General features: G+C 41.5%; 1 protein-coding gene across 2 annotated transcripts; it reads right to left on the reverse strand.

Annotated features, from left to right (window-relative positions):
- Nucleotides 1-8,444: 8,444 nt before the first annotated feature.
- On the reverse strand, nucleotides 8,445-15,048 carry CASP14 (caspase 14). 2 transcript variants are annotated; one of them, XM_077859614.1, is made up of 7 exons: nucleotides 14,793-15,048; nucleotides 12,930-13,001; nucleotides 11,980-12,129; nucleotides 11,661-11,886; nucleotides 11,385-11,501; nucleotides 11,104-11,207; nucleotides 8,445-10,374 (listed from the first exon to the last, which is right to left on the reverse strand). In XM_077859614.1, the coding sequence occupies exons 2-7, from the start codon at nucleotides 12,954-12,956 to the stop codon at nucleotides 10,270-10,272; spliced, it is 729 nt and encodes a 242-aa protein (XP_077715740.1). In that variant the 5' UTR covers nucleotides 12,957-13,001; nucleotides 14,793-15,048; the 3' UTR covers nucleotides 8,445-10,269. The 2 variants fall into 2 exon arrangements, with proteins under 2 accessions (XP_077715740.1, XP_077715741.1); XM_077859615.1 differs by lacking the exon at nucleotides 14,793-15,048 and having other exon boundaries at nucleotides 11,980-12,205.
- Between the last annotated feature and the right edge of the window lie 607 nt (nucleotides 15,049-15,655).

Consider the following 15,655-nt stretch of genomic DNA (forward strand, 5'->3'; position numbering starts at 1 on the left):
ATCACCTCCCTGACCACAGCCATCTGGGCATAAAGTTTCCTCCTGGGGAGATGGAAATGTTCTGGAACTAGGTGATGGTTGCACAATATTTTGAATGTACTTAATGCCACTGAATTGTACACTTTAAAATGGTTAAAGCAGTCCATTTTATGCTATGTGTACTTTACCACAATAAAAAGCAGCTTTCCTGCATCATTATTTATTATTTTAAAAATATTTTATTTATTTATTCATGAAAGACACAGAGAGGCAGAGACATAGGCAGAGGGAGAAGCAGGCTCCCTGTGGGGAGCCCAATGTGGGACTCAATCCTAGGACCCCAGGATCCCAGAACCCTGGCATCACACCCTGAGCCGAAGGCCTATGCTCAACCACTGAGCCACCCATGTGTCCCCCTGCATCATTCTTTAACCTCTCAGAATACTTTTTCCTCTCCATTGCACGCAGCACTACCCCAAATCATATTGTAGTGTCATTTATTTATTGACAGTCTCTCCACCAGAATGTAAGTTCTGGGGGCTTTGTAAATCACACTATTTCCAGTATCTAAAACAGTCTTTGACATTTGGTAGGGGCTTGACAAATTATTTTAATGCAGCAAATGAGCAAACATAAGGAGGATTAAAATGCTCATACATTTGACTTAGCAATTCTGCCCCTAGAGATACATTTTTGTACATGTGCGCAAAAAGGCATATAGACCAGGATACTTACTGGTCATGGTATGGAAAGATTTTGCGGAACTTATACTGGTGGTACATTGAGATAACCTTTGGTGATTCATACTTGACCATTTAAAATTTTATTTTACGTATGTGTTTTTTATTGAGATGTAATTGACATATAACATTTTGTAAGTTTAAGATATACAATGTGTTGATTTGATACAATATTGCATATTGTAATATGATTACCACCATTGTATGAGCTAACACTTTTACCACATCATGGAATTATAATTTCTTTTTTGGTGGTAAGAACGTTTCAGATCTAGGGACACCTGGGTGGCTCAGCATTTGAGTTTCTGCCTTCAGCTCAGGGCCTGATCCCAGGATCTAGGATGGAGTCCCGCCTTGGGCTCGCTGCGGGGAGCCTGCTTCTCCCTCTGCCTGTGTCTCTGCCTCTCTCTCTCTGTGTCTCTCAGGAAAAAAAAAAAAACAAAAACGTTTAAGATCTAGCCTTGTAGCAACTTTCAAGTGTATGATATAGTATTGTTGACTATAATCAGTATGCTGGGATTAGACAGAGTCTTTTTTTAAGATTTATTTATTTATGATAGACATAGAGAGAGAGAGAGGGAGGGAGGCAGACACACGGGAGGAGGGAGAAGCAGGCTTCATGCCGGGAGCCCAACGCGGGACTTGATCCCGGGACTCCAGGATCGCGGCCCGCCCAAAGGCAGGCGCCAAACCGCTGAGCCACCCAGGGATCCCCTTTACTGTGGATTAAATCTCCAGAACTTATTTATCTATTGGTTGCAGGTGTGTACCCTTTAAAACGTCTCCCCTGTTCCTCACTCCCCCTGGTAACCACCATTCTATTGTCTATGAGTTCAGCTTTTTTAAGATTCTACATATAAGTGATATCATATACTATTTGTCTTTCTTTGCTTGACTTTTCTCACTTAGCCTAATGTCCTCAAGGTCCATCTATGTTGTCAGGAATGATAAGTTCCTTTCTTATGGCTGAATAATATTTTAATGCTTATCTCCTATTTATGGCAAGGGATACTGACTTTCCACTTATCATGATAAGTAACTGTTTCTTAAATAACAACTGTACTGATATATATATAAAAAACTCATTCTTTGATTGTATAGGATTCAGTGGTCTTTGGTGTATTCATATTCCAAAACTTGTTCATCAGCCCAAAATGAAGCCGCATACTCAGTAAACTGTCATTCCCATTTCCTCCCCCAGCCCCTGGGAACCACTAATCTGCTTTATTTATGTCTCTATGGTTTGCCTATTCTGGACATTTTATAAAATCAAATCATACACTAAGTGGCTTTTCCCACTTAGCATAACATTTCAAAGTTCACTTGTGCTGTAGCCCAAATCAGTCCTTTGTTCTTTTAATGACAAATAGTATTGTATTGTGTGGATAGCTGTTGCCTTTTAAATAAAAAAGATAGAACTGCTTTAAAAAATCAATGAGATGAGCACTGGGTGTTATGCTATATGTTGGCAAATTGAACTCCAATAAAAAAGATACAAAAAACAAATCAATGAAATAATGAATACAGGGATATGTAGTTATGGGATGAAGGTAGCATGCAAAAGACCAAGGTTTGGGAAGCTGGAATATAGGAACTTCATCTGGTTATATGCATAATTGATGTACACTACAGGGGTTTGTCTTTTTTTATTTTATTTTATTTTTAAAATTTTTTATTGGAGTTCAATTTGCCAACATACAGCATAATACCTAGTGCTCATCCTGCCCAGTGCCCCCCTCAGTGCCCATCACCCAGTCACCCCAACTCCCTGCCCACCTCCCCTTCCACTACCCCCTTGTTCATTTCCCAGAGTTAGGTGTCTTTCATGTTTTGTCACCCTCACTGATATTTTCACTCATTTTCTCTCCTTTCCCTTTATTCCCTTTCACTAATTTTTATATTCCAGGGGTTTGTCTTCTGGGCGTGCAAGCATTCCTTAGTTCTGTGGTTTGGATGGGAAGATTATTCTTTCGGTCTTCCCACCAGCTCTGGCTTCATGCTATTCTGTAGAATAACCAGTGGGAAAATGTTGGGTGTAGTCAGGAAATGCTCAGTATCTGTTCCCTACTTTCTCCCCTTACAGAAAGTCTGTCTAAAGGAATAGATGTGTTGCCTTTATTAAAGACTTAAACCCACACAGGATGGTGTAGAGTGGCCAAATTATAATTCATCTTGACACAGTAGTGTTCTAACCTCAGGCACCAGGAGCAAAAATTTAAATTCTTTTCCAGTTAAGCACAATGTCAAAATTCAACATGACAAAACAAAAATGAAAACAAAAGCAAAAAAAGCAAAAACCACCCAACCAAACAAAAAAACCCCCAAAACCAAACTCAGAAAAAGAGATCAGATTTGTAGTTACCAGAGGTGGAGGATGTGGAGAGGGGAAGTGAAGGATGGGGGTTAAAAGGTACAAATTTCCAGTTATAAGACAAATAAGTACTAGGGATATAGTATACAACATGAGGACCATAGTTAACACTGTTGCATGGTGTATTTGAAAGTTGTTACAAGGTTGTTAGGAGTAGATCCTAAGAGTTCTCATCACAAGGAGAAAAAAGTTTTTTCTTTTGTTTTTGTTTTTGATATCTATAAGAAATGACTAAACTTACTGTGGTCATCATTTCACAATACATGTAAGTCAAGTAATTATGCTGTATACCTTAAACTTATGCAGTGCTGGATGTTAATATTATCTTGATAGAACTAGAAAAATGAAATGCTAAAAAGCTGAAAAAAAATTAGCATTGCACAAATATCAAGCATTGTACAAAAAATTTATGATTTGCCAATCTTTTATCGTACCTTGGAAATTACATTGTATTCTAATAGCAACAGATTAAAAATGATGAAATAATTTACATAGATTAGAAACTGTTGGTCTATTTCTCCTACTTTATATTCAGAGATGATTACATTCTTTAGCAATCAGGGTTAAGTTAGGGAAACAAAAACTAGTCCAGTTATGATTTTTGTCTGTGTTCAATAAACTCTTAGTTTTGGAATACTTTTAGATTTACAAAAAAGTTTCAAAAGTAATACAGAGAGTTTGTATTCTATTCCCTTAATGGTAACATCTTCTGTAACCTGGATGCATTTGTTAAAATAACATTGACGCAGTACTACCGACTTTATTTAGAATTCACCAATTTACCCACACATGTCCTTTTTCTGATCCAATGCAGGATACCCATTGCATTTATGATTTTGTTTGCTTAGTCTCCTCTGATCTATGATGATTTCTCTGTTTGGTCTTCTCTTTCATGACCTTGACAGTTTTAAAGAGTGTTATTGGTCAGATATTTTGTAAAATGTCCCTTCTTTTAGATTTGTCTGAAGTTTTTTCATTAGCATGGTGTTATGGAATACTCCATTTATTTATTTTTTAAAAATGAGACTCAAGACTTTATTTAGATTTGACCAGTTTTTCTGACATTGTCCTCTTTCTGTTCCAAGCTCTGGCATAGGGTATCACATTGTTTAATTGTCAAGTCTCTCCACTCCCTGTGACAGTTTCTCAGTCTTTCCTTGTTTTTCATGACCTTGACAGTCTTGAGGATGACTGTTTGGGCAGCCCATAGGATGTCAACAAACCTGAGTTTGTCTGATATTCTCCCCAAGATTAGATTGGGGATATGGATTTTGGAAAAAATACCTCAGAGGTGAAGCACTGCTTTTATCATATCATTTCAGAGGGTACATGAAATCTACATGAACACCCTCTTCACTTGGTTAGTTTTCTTCACTGCCAAGCACTCTAGGTTTTTTTTTTTTTTTTAACAGTTTTATGAGGTATAATTCACATGCCATACAATTTACCATTTAAAGTGTTATAATTCATTGCTTTTAGGCATGTTATATTTTTAATTTTTAAAAAATAGTTGTTGTAACATATGTATAACATTTTAGCCATTTTTCAGTGTACAGTTTAGTGGGTTGAATTACATTCATGATGTACAACTAATATCACTATTTCTAAAACGTTTTTTTCATCCCAAACAGAAACCATGTAATCATCAAACAATAGACCCTCATTCCCCCATGACTCCAGCCCCTGACAATCTGTAATTTACATTCCATCTCTTTTAAAATAATTATTTTTATCTTATTTTATTATTTTTATTTTCTTAAATTTAAAATCAATTAGTTAACATATAGTGTGTTAGTTTCAGAGGTAGAGTTTAGTGATTCACCAGTTGCATATAACACCCAGTGCTGATTATTATTTTTATTTTTTAAGTAGGCTCCACACCCACCATGGGGTCCAATGCAGAGCTTGAACTCATAACCCTGAGATCAAGACCTGAGCTGAGATCAAGAGTCGGATGCTTAGCTGACTGAGCCACTGACTCCTGAGCTCAGCTCAGGTCTTGGTGAGCTCAAGCCTCACTCTGGTGACCCTGATCTACATTTCCTCTCTGTGAATTTGCCTATTTGGGGTACTGCATATAAGTGGAATCATATAATACTGGTCCTTTTGTGTATGGGTTATTTCACTTAGCATAATACTTTCAAGGTTCATCCATGTATAGAAACACTCAAGGTATTTTAACAGAAAGAACTCAATATGGAAATTGAACAGTTAGTGGAGGACAGAAAAGGCAATCTAATACTATAGTTAAAACAGAGAGAGATCCTGTGGGACTCAGTTGACCAGCCTAGCCTGGAAACAAAGGGAAGAGCTGAAGGTATCAGATCCCAGAAGCTTAGAGGAGGGAGAGAGGGGTATCATGTGGATCTGGTATCCATAGCTCTGAGGAGAGGTTGCTGATCAACTGGTGGTGGTATATGTCAGGGGGCATGATGATGCTCGTTCTGCATGTGGAGCAAAAAAGTTAGAAACTGGAATGATCTGATATTGCTGGCCACCAAAACCAGAAGATTCAAGTCATGTATCATTCCTTGTTCCTATCTTCCTCTTGTATATCATGCTGTCAGAACATAACAGGAAACCACATGGGCATAAGGAGCTTGCCTTGAAGCTGTGGGTGTGGACTGTGGGCAAGGAAGTATAGCAGGAGGGTGATTGGCTTATTTAATTGGCCAAATGAGGGTGACCTCATTTCCTATAATTGATCATCTGTAAGAACAACTTCAAAAACAGCAGACACATTTTATCCCCCAAATAACCTAGTCAATCAGAATGAAGGCAGACCAGTTTGTATTCCAAATTCTGTAGGATAGATATCCCATCACTTTTCTCATGTCTTATGGTGAACTGGAGGAGGCCTTTGAAATGGCTTAGGTGTTTGTTCCTTGTGCTTCCCTTGTTAGTAGATATGCTTTTTAAAAATAAAAAAATTATTAAAAAATTTTCAGCTTTATTGAGATATAATTGATATATCACTGTTTAAGTTTAAGGTATACAACATAATTTGATATAGATGTATATTGTGAGATGATTAAGAGAATACACTTTTAATATGGTTTAATGTATTCATGGATACAGGAAGTGGATTTGTTTTTATCTCTTGGATTCTTTGAGTTTCCTATTTGGCTTCTAGGAACCTCAGAGCATCTTTCATTATAATGTGCACTTTTAACCTGGATCCTTCACTTTAGGCCTTCAACCTTGCCTGATATATCAGTCAGCATAAGTTAAGTTATGCTGCAATAACAAATGACCCCTGAAACACATTGCCTTATGACACCTGAAGTCTAGTCTTGGATCCATTAATTGTAGATTTTAGTGTGACTTGTGGTTTGAAGAAAAAGTTTACAAAGAGGGATCCCTGGGTGGCACAGCGGTTTGGCGCCTGTCTTTGGCCCAGGGCGCGATCCTGGAGACCCGGGATCGAATCCCACATCGGGCTCCCGGTGCATGGAGCCTGCTTCTCCCTCTGCCTGTGTCTCTGCCTCTCTCTCTCTGTGACTATCATAAATAAAAAAAAAAAAAATTAAAAAAAAAAAGTTTACAAAGAACTATAAACATTGATTTTGTCTGGGGTGATGGACAAGACTTCCCTGAAGAAAGGATATTTGAACTGTGATATGAAGGATAAAGTGGTAGTTGGGAAGAATGATCTAGGCAGAGAGATCTGAGGTGAGAAAGAGCCTATTTTTTGGGGGGAGGGGGGAATGGAAGGCCAAAGTGATTGGGGGAAGAAAGAGAGATGGGATAGAGATGAGAACATGGGACCTAGCAGTCAAATTAAGACTGTTTTCCTTACTCAAAGGGTTGTGGGAAACCACTGGAAGATTTTAGGAAGTTGCATGGCAAGTCAGATTTTCATTTTTTTTAAAAGCAGGCTCCTTGCTGGGTGTGGAGCCCAGAGTGGGGCTTGAACTCACCAAGACCTGAGCTGAGCTCAGGAGTCAGATACTTAACTGACTGAACCACCCAGGCACCCCAGGTCAGATTTTCATTTTTAAATGATCATCCTTGCTGCTGTTAAAGAATGGCTTAGAGAACAGGTGGTGGACAGAAGTGGGTTTTCTGTGAAGCTGGCACAGCATAAGCTGCAGGTATCACACTTTCATGGGCCCCTCCAATGCCTTGGAAGAGACCTGACAATGCACTCATACAGCTGTACTAATTCTGTGTTGGTATTTTTATATTTTTCTTAGGGAGGAGCTCCTCCCACAACAATTGTACAGGTCCTACAAAACCTGGATCTGCCCTTTATACTCAGTAATAATCTTTCAGGACACACTTTCAAATCCTTAGCAAATACCTTGGGGGCGGGGGAGAATTCTTAATCAGGAGTTTTGAAGAATTAAGCCATTGGTTCCATGCTGTCACCTGTTGTGTGGGTATGGTTTTGGGTGATGAACAACCCTGACTGACTTTAGCAAAATGGGAATTTGTTGAAAGGACATTATGGCAGGAGCTGGCACACTTCTGAAAGGGTCTGGATAGTAAATACGTTGTTTGTTGTAACTACTTACACCTGCCATTTTTTGGATAAAAGGAGCCATTGACAATGTGTAAATGAGTGAGCATAACTGTGTGCCAATAAAGCTTTGTTTATAAAAACAGGTTGCAGACTGGATTTGACAAGTGAGGCATAGTTTGCTGACCACTGTTTATTTGGAAACTCTGGAATCATTGGGTGTTTAAACCACAGGTTTTCATTTGAATGGGTGTATGGGACTCAGTATATGCATCATCCCAGATCTATTTGGCCCTGTGTACTTAACCCTGCCTCAGTCACTTGCTATGCCAGTCCCATGGATAAAGCCCTCACTGCTGCCATGGTTATTATTGCACCATAGAATGAGGAGACCTGAGTTTGCTACTTAAGAACTTGGTGACTCTAGATAAGTCCCATATGATTATGTTTCCTGAAGCGTTAAGGGGAGAAATACTTTGAGGCTACACCCAAATTCAGTGGGAAAGGTGTGATTGATTAGTCATGTCTGCTGTGGGCACCTGGGTAAGAGTGACATGGCACTCTTGCTAAATATTTATGATCCTGTAACTAGCTGATCTTCAAGGTCCCTAATGGTCCTGAAAAGCTACAGTTCTGTGTCTGGATACTTCCTCAGGAACATTCTGGAGATGACATGATTATGTAAAATATAACAGTTTGAAATGGAAGTGTGGCCTCTAACTTAACAAATCTCCTACACATCTGCCTTTATGAAAGAGATGGGATAAGGCTCCTGATTCCCTGCTCATGATAGACATGTCCAGGATGCAGTGACCATTGGGAAAAACAAACTAAATCCATAATGCTTTTAACATTAGCCTTATGTTTTAAGCACAGAGCCGATTCCAATACATACTTTTAAAGTTTGACAACTGTTTATTGAACATCCATTATGTTGATCCAAGGCTTGTTTCTGCCCTCAATCCTATAATCATCAGTGTCTCATCCTGGGTGAGAGTGGAGAATCAATTAGAAAGAATACTGGGGGTGGTTCTTTGGAATACATATGGGTAGGAAGTAGTGAGAGAAAGGGCACCCCAGCTTGGGGAAATGGTGACAAGCAAAGCCTCAGAGGCAGGAGTGAGTAAGAGGACATTAATGCTGTTGGAAGAGTGAATTCACAGTTGGGGAGGTAGGAGATGAGTTTAGCTGATTGCCGGTACAGGGGGAATTATAAGGATGTGAGAAATCAAGATGTGGAGTTTGATCTTGATATCTTTTTTTTTAATAATAAATTTTTTATTGGTGTTCAATTTGCCAACATACAGAATAACACCCAGTGCTCAATGTGGGGTACTGTTGTGTGTGCTTGAATGTTCTAGGTAGGTCAAGAGTTGCACATGGTGGTCAGAGGAGGGATGAAATGGGCAGGCAGAGAGGTGAGGAAGGAAGATAGTGCAAAGATGTAGACATAGAGGACAGGACTTGAGCCTGAAGAGTAACATGTAAGGGAAGGGAAGACAGATGTGAGAATTGTTCAAAGTCAGGCTATGCTGAACACAGTGCTTGGTAGCATTTGAAAGGAGATAAGAAGAAGGGAGTCATAGATAACTGCAGAATTCTGAACCTGTGGTCTGAGGATGAGGGTGCTACTTGAAAGAGGAACTGGGGAGAAAGACTCATCATTAGCCATGAATTTTCAATGATGGCAGATAGGCCCACAGGTTATTTCAGTGGGGAAGGATCAAGGCTGGAAATGGGGAGACATGAATCATAGACTTGGAAGGCAACACATTTGGTTCAAATTCCAACCCAATGCCCAATCCCACAGGGGTAGCCTTGACTGCTGGGTATCGCTTAACCAACTGAGCCACACAGGCACCCTGCTATGTGGCATTTGACAAGCCTTTAAACCTCTTTGGGTCTCTATCACATTGTCTGCAAAATAGCAGAGTGACACTAGAGAATTAGCCATGGGTTCAACATATTCTGATTCAGAGTGGTTAAAAGCTGAAGCCTTGAGAAGAAATAAATGGATGGATTTTCTTGGAAAGAAGGCAGAGTCCAGGGCTTTGGGTAGGATCAGTTAGTAGGGAGAGACTCAGAAAAAGATGAAACAGCTCCATTAGCCAAAGAGAGCCCATGAGCTAAAAGGAGAATGATGTCAAGGTACCAGCTTGCCAAGGAAGAGGAGTCTTGGAAAGAAAGAATGATTCTTGCTTCACTGATTTTCTAGGGTTTGGGAGGGAGTCTCTGGGAGATGGAAATGGATATGGTTCTCAGAAGAAGGTTATAACTCCAAGTGAAATTCAGGATCCAGTGAAATTTTGATTGGGGTGGGAGGTGGTGCATGGGTGTTGGTATATCAGTGGAAAATCTTGAGCTTTATCCAGTTACATTTGCATAGGTATAATTAATAAAAGAAAGAAAAGGGTTTCAGTTGAAGATAGGAACAGTGGATATACTCTTAGGTTGTATTAATAAAGGTAGAGATTCCAGTCTGAGGGAGGTGAATGTTCACGTTACTGCTATGCCTTGTACTATGCTGTGGCTGGCTTGCTTTAAGAAGGGCAGGGACAGATAGAAAGAGGACTTGTATGAGGGGTGTAATGAAAGAGGAACTGGGTAACATTTGGCTTTGGGAAGACAAGATTTTAGGGGAGTGGTGAGAACTGCCTCTAAATATTTGTGTGGCAGAGAGAGCCCTTGAAAGACAGCCTTCCCTGCCCTTTCTACTTTTACTGCAGATAGAGCCGTTTCCGAAGGGTGCTTTGGATTTCAGGATTCACTTTCCTTGGTTTTCCTTCCTGAACCAATTCTGCTTCCGCCATCCGCCGGGTCACCTGCAGCAAGAGGTGTAGTCAGCTTGGGGTTAGGTCCCTAGGGGAGCTGGTATGGTGGGCTTATAGGGAGAAGGTTAGAGAACAAGAGAGGTAGGTCTCCATTTCCTAAAATGGGAGACCTTTATTGCCTCTTCCTTTTTTTTTTTTAAAGATTTTATTTACTTATTCATGAGACAGAGAGAGAGAGACAGAGACAGAGACAGAGAGAGATACAGAGACACAGGCAGAGGGAGAAGCAGGCTCCATGCAGGGAGCCCTATGTGGGACTTGTTCCCAGGACTCCAAGGTCATGCCCTGGGCCAAAGGCAAGCACTAAACCGCTGAGCCACCCAGGGATCCCCTATTACCTCTTCCTATGCCATAATCTCTATGGAATCATTGGTTGGACATATTGGACATCATTGTTATGTTTTTTCTAATCCACCAGAAAAAGCACCTAATCATTAGAAGAAGACAAAGTTTGTTCAACCAAAGGCTAAAACTATGGATTTTTTTTTTACAGAAATTTATCTATATTTCATCTAAATTATCTCACATACCCTGGCTTTGGAATTTCCTGCATAAGGGAAACTCATCCCTAGGACATGGTTATTCTAGTTTCTGTGTTGGGACCTATGTTGGACTTGGGGCTGGGGGCAGGAGAAGGGGAAAATGCAGAAAGTTTTGGAAGAGACTTAGCCTTCTTGCTCAGGCTGTATGAGGGTTTCAGGTACCATGTCCCCAACTCACCTCTGTCAGTAGCTCCAGGATGGGTCCTTTCCTCTCTGTGAACACATCAACAAGGGTCTGGATGAAGCAGGAGCCCTCTTTGTCATGTCTGTATGCGATATATCCTAAGGGTTCCAGAGAAGAGGGCTCAGAAGAGCTCTGATGGGAGTGGGAGGGTTGGGGTATGTGTGGTGCAAGAGGCCCTGTTAGACAGTGGGTCCTGGAGGAGTGTCTCAGGGGTCAGGAGTGGTGGGCAAGGAGGGGGAGCAGAAGGCCACCCTGTGTCATCTAGGAGCTCATACCCTCCACGGTGGAGTAGACATGGAGGATGTCCGTGTATGTTGGGATGGTTTGAGGATTGTCCTTTGTGATCATCACAATATCGTCTCCACTTACTGTTTCACCGGGGTCCCTTTGTTCTGAAACATCAAGAAGAGGAAAAGGCAAAGTTAGAGAAAAAGATGGGGAAAGGAGGTCAACCTAAGACAGCCTGGCAAACCAAGGCTTAGATGACGCTCTGGAGCTAGGGTGAAACTGGATGAGGAACACAAACTCTGTGTTCTTGGCTTTGTCCCCACCTCCTCGACAGGCCTGCACGATGTACACCTTAGGCTTGGCTCTTAGGGCCCGGCAATTCTTGTTGTTCAGAACCTTGAAGAGGTCTTCCAGCTCCACCATTTCTCCGTCCTCCCCTTTGAGGCGACCTTCCAGCCCATGTGCCATGAGCACCACAAAAGCACAGCTGATGAAGTCATCCCTGGCATCCATGGCCTGCTGAAATTTGTCCAGCTCTTCCTGGAATTGCTAGAGAGGAATGGCCAGATTCAGGTGTGGCCCCAGAGCCCACCTTCTGGGCCAGTCCCCTCCTTTATTGGTCTGGGGCTGACAGCACAATACCTGGGCGGTGGGGTCTCTCTTCATGGTGCTCTCAAACCCCAGCTGCTGGAACATGCGTTCCAGAGCATCCAGGTCTGCCTCTGAGCCTTCCCGGGCTTTGGTGACGCACAGTGTCAGGGCTAAGCGGGCGCCTGACATGTCGTATGCCTCCTGGGCCAAGAGTTGACAAAAATCATCAAAGGGATAAGGAAGTCAAGGTAAAGCAGAAGATGTGGTCCAAAGAGGCCTGGGGTTTGGGTGGTTGGGTAAAATACAGGATGCCCAGTTATATTCAAATTTCAAATAAAAAAGGTGTTTTTGTTTTTTGTATGAGTATGTCCCAAATAGTACATGGAATATACTTATACTATAAGATTATTTGTTGTCAATGTGAAATTCCAATTTGAATGGATATCCTTTATTTTTATTCGTCAAATCTGGCGAATTAACTGGGATCTGACTCTGTTTTAGCTCTGTGCAAACTTGGGCATCACTGCTGAGTCTCAGTTTTCAAACATAGACAATGGGAATATTTACGGGGGATTGTGAGGGTCCTTTCTAGCTATCACACTGGTGGCTTTGTCTCTCTTTCCGTCCTTCCCAAGAGTATTCCGTGCATCACTCTCTCACTTAAAGAGGTCTCAGAATTTCTGAAGCTATTGCTAAGATCCTACCTTGTCCTGAGGAAAAAGGACATTGGGTTCAAAATTTCTTTTCTTATCTTGTCTTATCTCACTGTCAACCATAGTGATAAGAATTTGATGGTTGAGACAGATATAGCAGGGCCCCCCCACCCCAGCTTGGTTTCCATATCTGTTTTTTTCTCCATCTGAATGATTACAATGCACCTTCCAGCTCTGAACCTGCATCATGATTTTTCACCTTCTCCACTATCTCTGAAATATAAAGTTCCTCACCTTCACTCTATCCAGATTCTCCCACCCCTCTCCCCCAAACTGCACCCAGCCCACCTCCTCCAAAGGCTGAGGATTGCTCATGTTTCCTCTGATTCTCAGTCCGTCTCTCAGCACTCTTGGTTGATCCTGGGGGGTCAAGAGAAGATAGTTTAAAGGTCTCCAAGTGAAGGCAGAGGGGCTAAAGAAACAGATTAGTTTGTCTATCTGGATTTTTGTGACTGAATAGAAACCCAGTGGTGGGGACTTGGTTCATTGGTTCATGGTCAGACCTGGAGAAGAGATGACAGTCTGTGAAGCATGGCTTCTCTAGTGTGACACTCCAGTGGTGTCTTCTGTCCTTGGATGCTCCTAGAACTCCTGCTAGGCCCACCCTAAAATGACATCCCCCTGAAATTTCCCCTATCCTTCCCTCAGGATACTCACCAGCTTGTGACAGACTGGACTGCCTGGCCCCCCTAACAAAGGACCTGGACTGATGAAGGGGAAAGCAGCCCCATGTCCTCCTCTATGCTGCCCAGAACTGACCAGCTGGGGAGACATCAACAAGGAGATACTTTGGGATTGAGTTTACCATGAGAATGTCGTCAAAGTGGGGAATATTGCTTTGGAACTGTTCTACTGTGTCTCTAATCCAAACAGATCAATCCACCTCCTTCCTCTACTTGAGCCTGAAAATCTGCCTGAGTTCTTCATTCTCGTTTCTGAGTTCTGTTTTACTCTATGGATGAACAGAATGACTTTTCCCATATTCTTGGAGTTTCCCCATCTCCTTGCTTTTTTTTTTTTATATACTTCCTCTTCAGCCCGAAATATGTCTTTACTAGTCAAGATCCTTCTCTGCCAATTTGGATAGCTTCATGTCTACTATGCCTTCCCCCTGCCATCTACTCATCCATCCATGTACCCATCCATATATCTATCTATTTGTCAAGTATTTTCTGGGTGCCTATTATTTGCCAGGCACCAAGAATAAACTGTGTAAGATGGACATGCTCCCTATCCTCATGTAGCTCTAGTCTGTGACAGAAATGAATATTAAATCTCTCTTGTTCTTAGGATGCCTGGTTGGCTCAGTTGGTGGAATGCATGACTCTTGATCTTGGGGTTATATGTTTGAGCCCCATGTTGGATGTAGAGATTACTTAAAGATAACATGTTAAAAAATCCCTCTTGTTCTCTTACACACACACACACACACACACACACACACACACGAGCTAGTGCCGTGAGGAAAGAGGAACCAAAAGTGAGAAAGAAAGTCAAAGGGGTATGGGTTCTGGAGCCAGAATGAACCGGAATGAAGAATGGAATGGAATGAAGAATGGAACCGGAATGAAGTCTTTCCCCTGCCCCTTCCCAGCTGTGTGAACTTGAGCATCTTATTCTTCTCTCCAAGACTCATTTTTCCCATTGGAAAAGGACCATGAAAGAGCACTAGATGCCTTACAGCAATGACACAGCAAGGGAGGTTTTATGATCCCTGTTAACCCATTGGAAGTCACCTCTCCCTTCACTAGACTCTCAGAGTCCTGCATGTTTATACTTATGTGACAGTAGTGCTTTAGATTCTTATTCTAGTGGCTGAACTGGCAGCTCAATTTTTAGGACCAAAAGTCTAATTTCTTAATCTCTGTCTCCATCAGGGTCACCAGTATGGGAATGGGCATAGAAGTAGTATCCAAGGAAATTTGTTGAGTTAAAAAATAATAAATAAATGAACAAATAAAGAAAGGATGGATGGATGGATGGATTGATGGATAAATAGATGGATGGAAATTTCTTTAGTTCTGCCAAAACTGGCCAGGCCATCTGTTTATGCAGGGAGAGGGAGAGAATAAAAGAGAGAGAAGAAAGAAGAGAAAAAGAGGGGAGGAGAGGGGAGAGAGAGAGAAAGCTAGAATCTGCCAAATCACTTACTGATTTGAGAAATGGCTGTTTCCTCAAAGCCAGGCCAAGTCTTGCCACTCTGCTAACTGCCAACAGGGCTAGGCACCGAAGACAGGTCCACGTGTTATCTTGGAGAAGGGGCTGACAGTGTATCTCCAGAGAGGCCTGTGTATAAATTGAGCAGCACAGCCATCTGGCCCTTTATTGCAAGCCAGTTTTCTGTCGCTCAAGAAACCTCGTGATGGGAGGGACACACCCTTGGCACAGCCTTGGTGAGGAGATGGAACCAGACGCCCATGGAATGAGTCATGGCAAAGCTCAATCAACACCCCTTTGGCTAAGGAGGCCAAGGCGGAGCATTCAAATCAGCCAGGGCATTTATGTCAGCCCATCCACAAGGCAACCCTCAGGTCCAGCCCATCTGGCTACCATAAATCATCATTTCCATTATTATGCTCTCTTCCATCCTTTCTATATTCAACGAGGCAGATAATACCAACGTCACTTGTTTATTACTTCATCAAGTGTTCAACAGCCCCAAGAGGTCAACATTATTACGCCCACTTTGTAGATGAGGGAACTGAGACTCATAGAAGTGAAATGACTGCCCTGGGTCACCCAACCAATGATTGGCACAGTTGGCATTCAGCACCAGCAAGTCTGATCCATCCACATCATCAGACTCAACTGCTGTCTTCTCTTTCTCATGACCTTCTTCCTTGATTCTTTTTCAGCCTTAATTTTACTTCTCTTTATTTTAGATTTTGCTAGTAGATTTAAAGAGATATAATTTATTATTCATATATCAAACAATTCACTCATTTAAAATGTTTAATGCTTCTTGAGGAACCTCCATACATTTTTCATTTTTTAATTTTATTTTACTTTATTTA

Source organism: Canis aureus, chromosome 19 (assembly GCF_053574225.1).
Source record: "Canis aureus isolate CA01 chromosome 19, VMU_Caureus_v.1.0, whole genome shotgun sequence".
Taxonomy (NCBI): Eukaryota; Metazoa; Chordata; class Mammalia; order Carnivora; family Canidae; genus Canis; species Canis aureus.

Bases quoted from the DNA above. Each gene is read 5' to 3' on its own strand.
- CASP14 (XM_077859614.1), bottom strand. From the start codon at position 12,956: ATGAGCAATCCTCAGCCTTTGGAGGAG. The intron at 11,887-11,979 runs GTATTGTGCTGT...ATTCCTCTCTAG, and splicing joins AGAGAGACCCCACCGCCCAG to CAATTCCAGGAAGAGCTGGA. The intron at 10,375-11,103 runs GTGAGTTGGGGA...CTCTTGCTGCAG, and splicing joins TCCTGGAGCTACTGACAGAG to GTGACCCGGCGGATGGCGGA.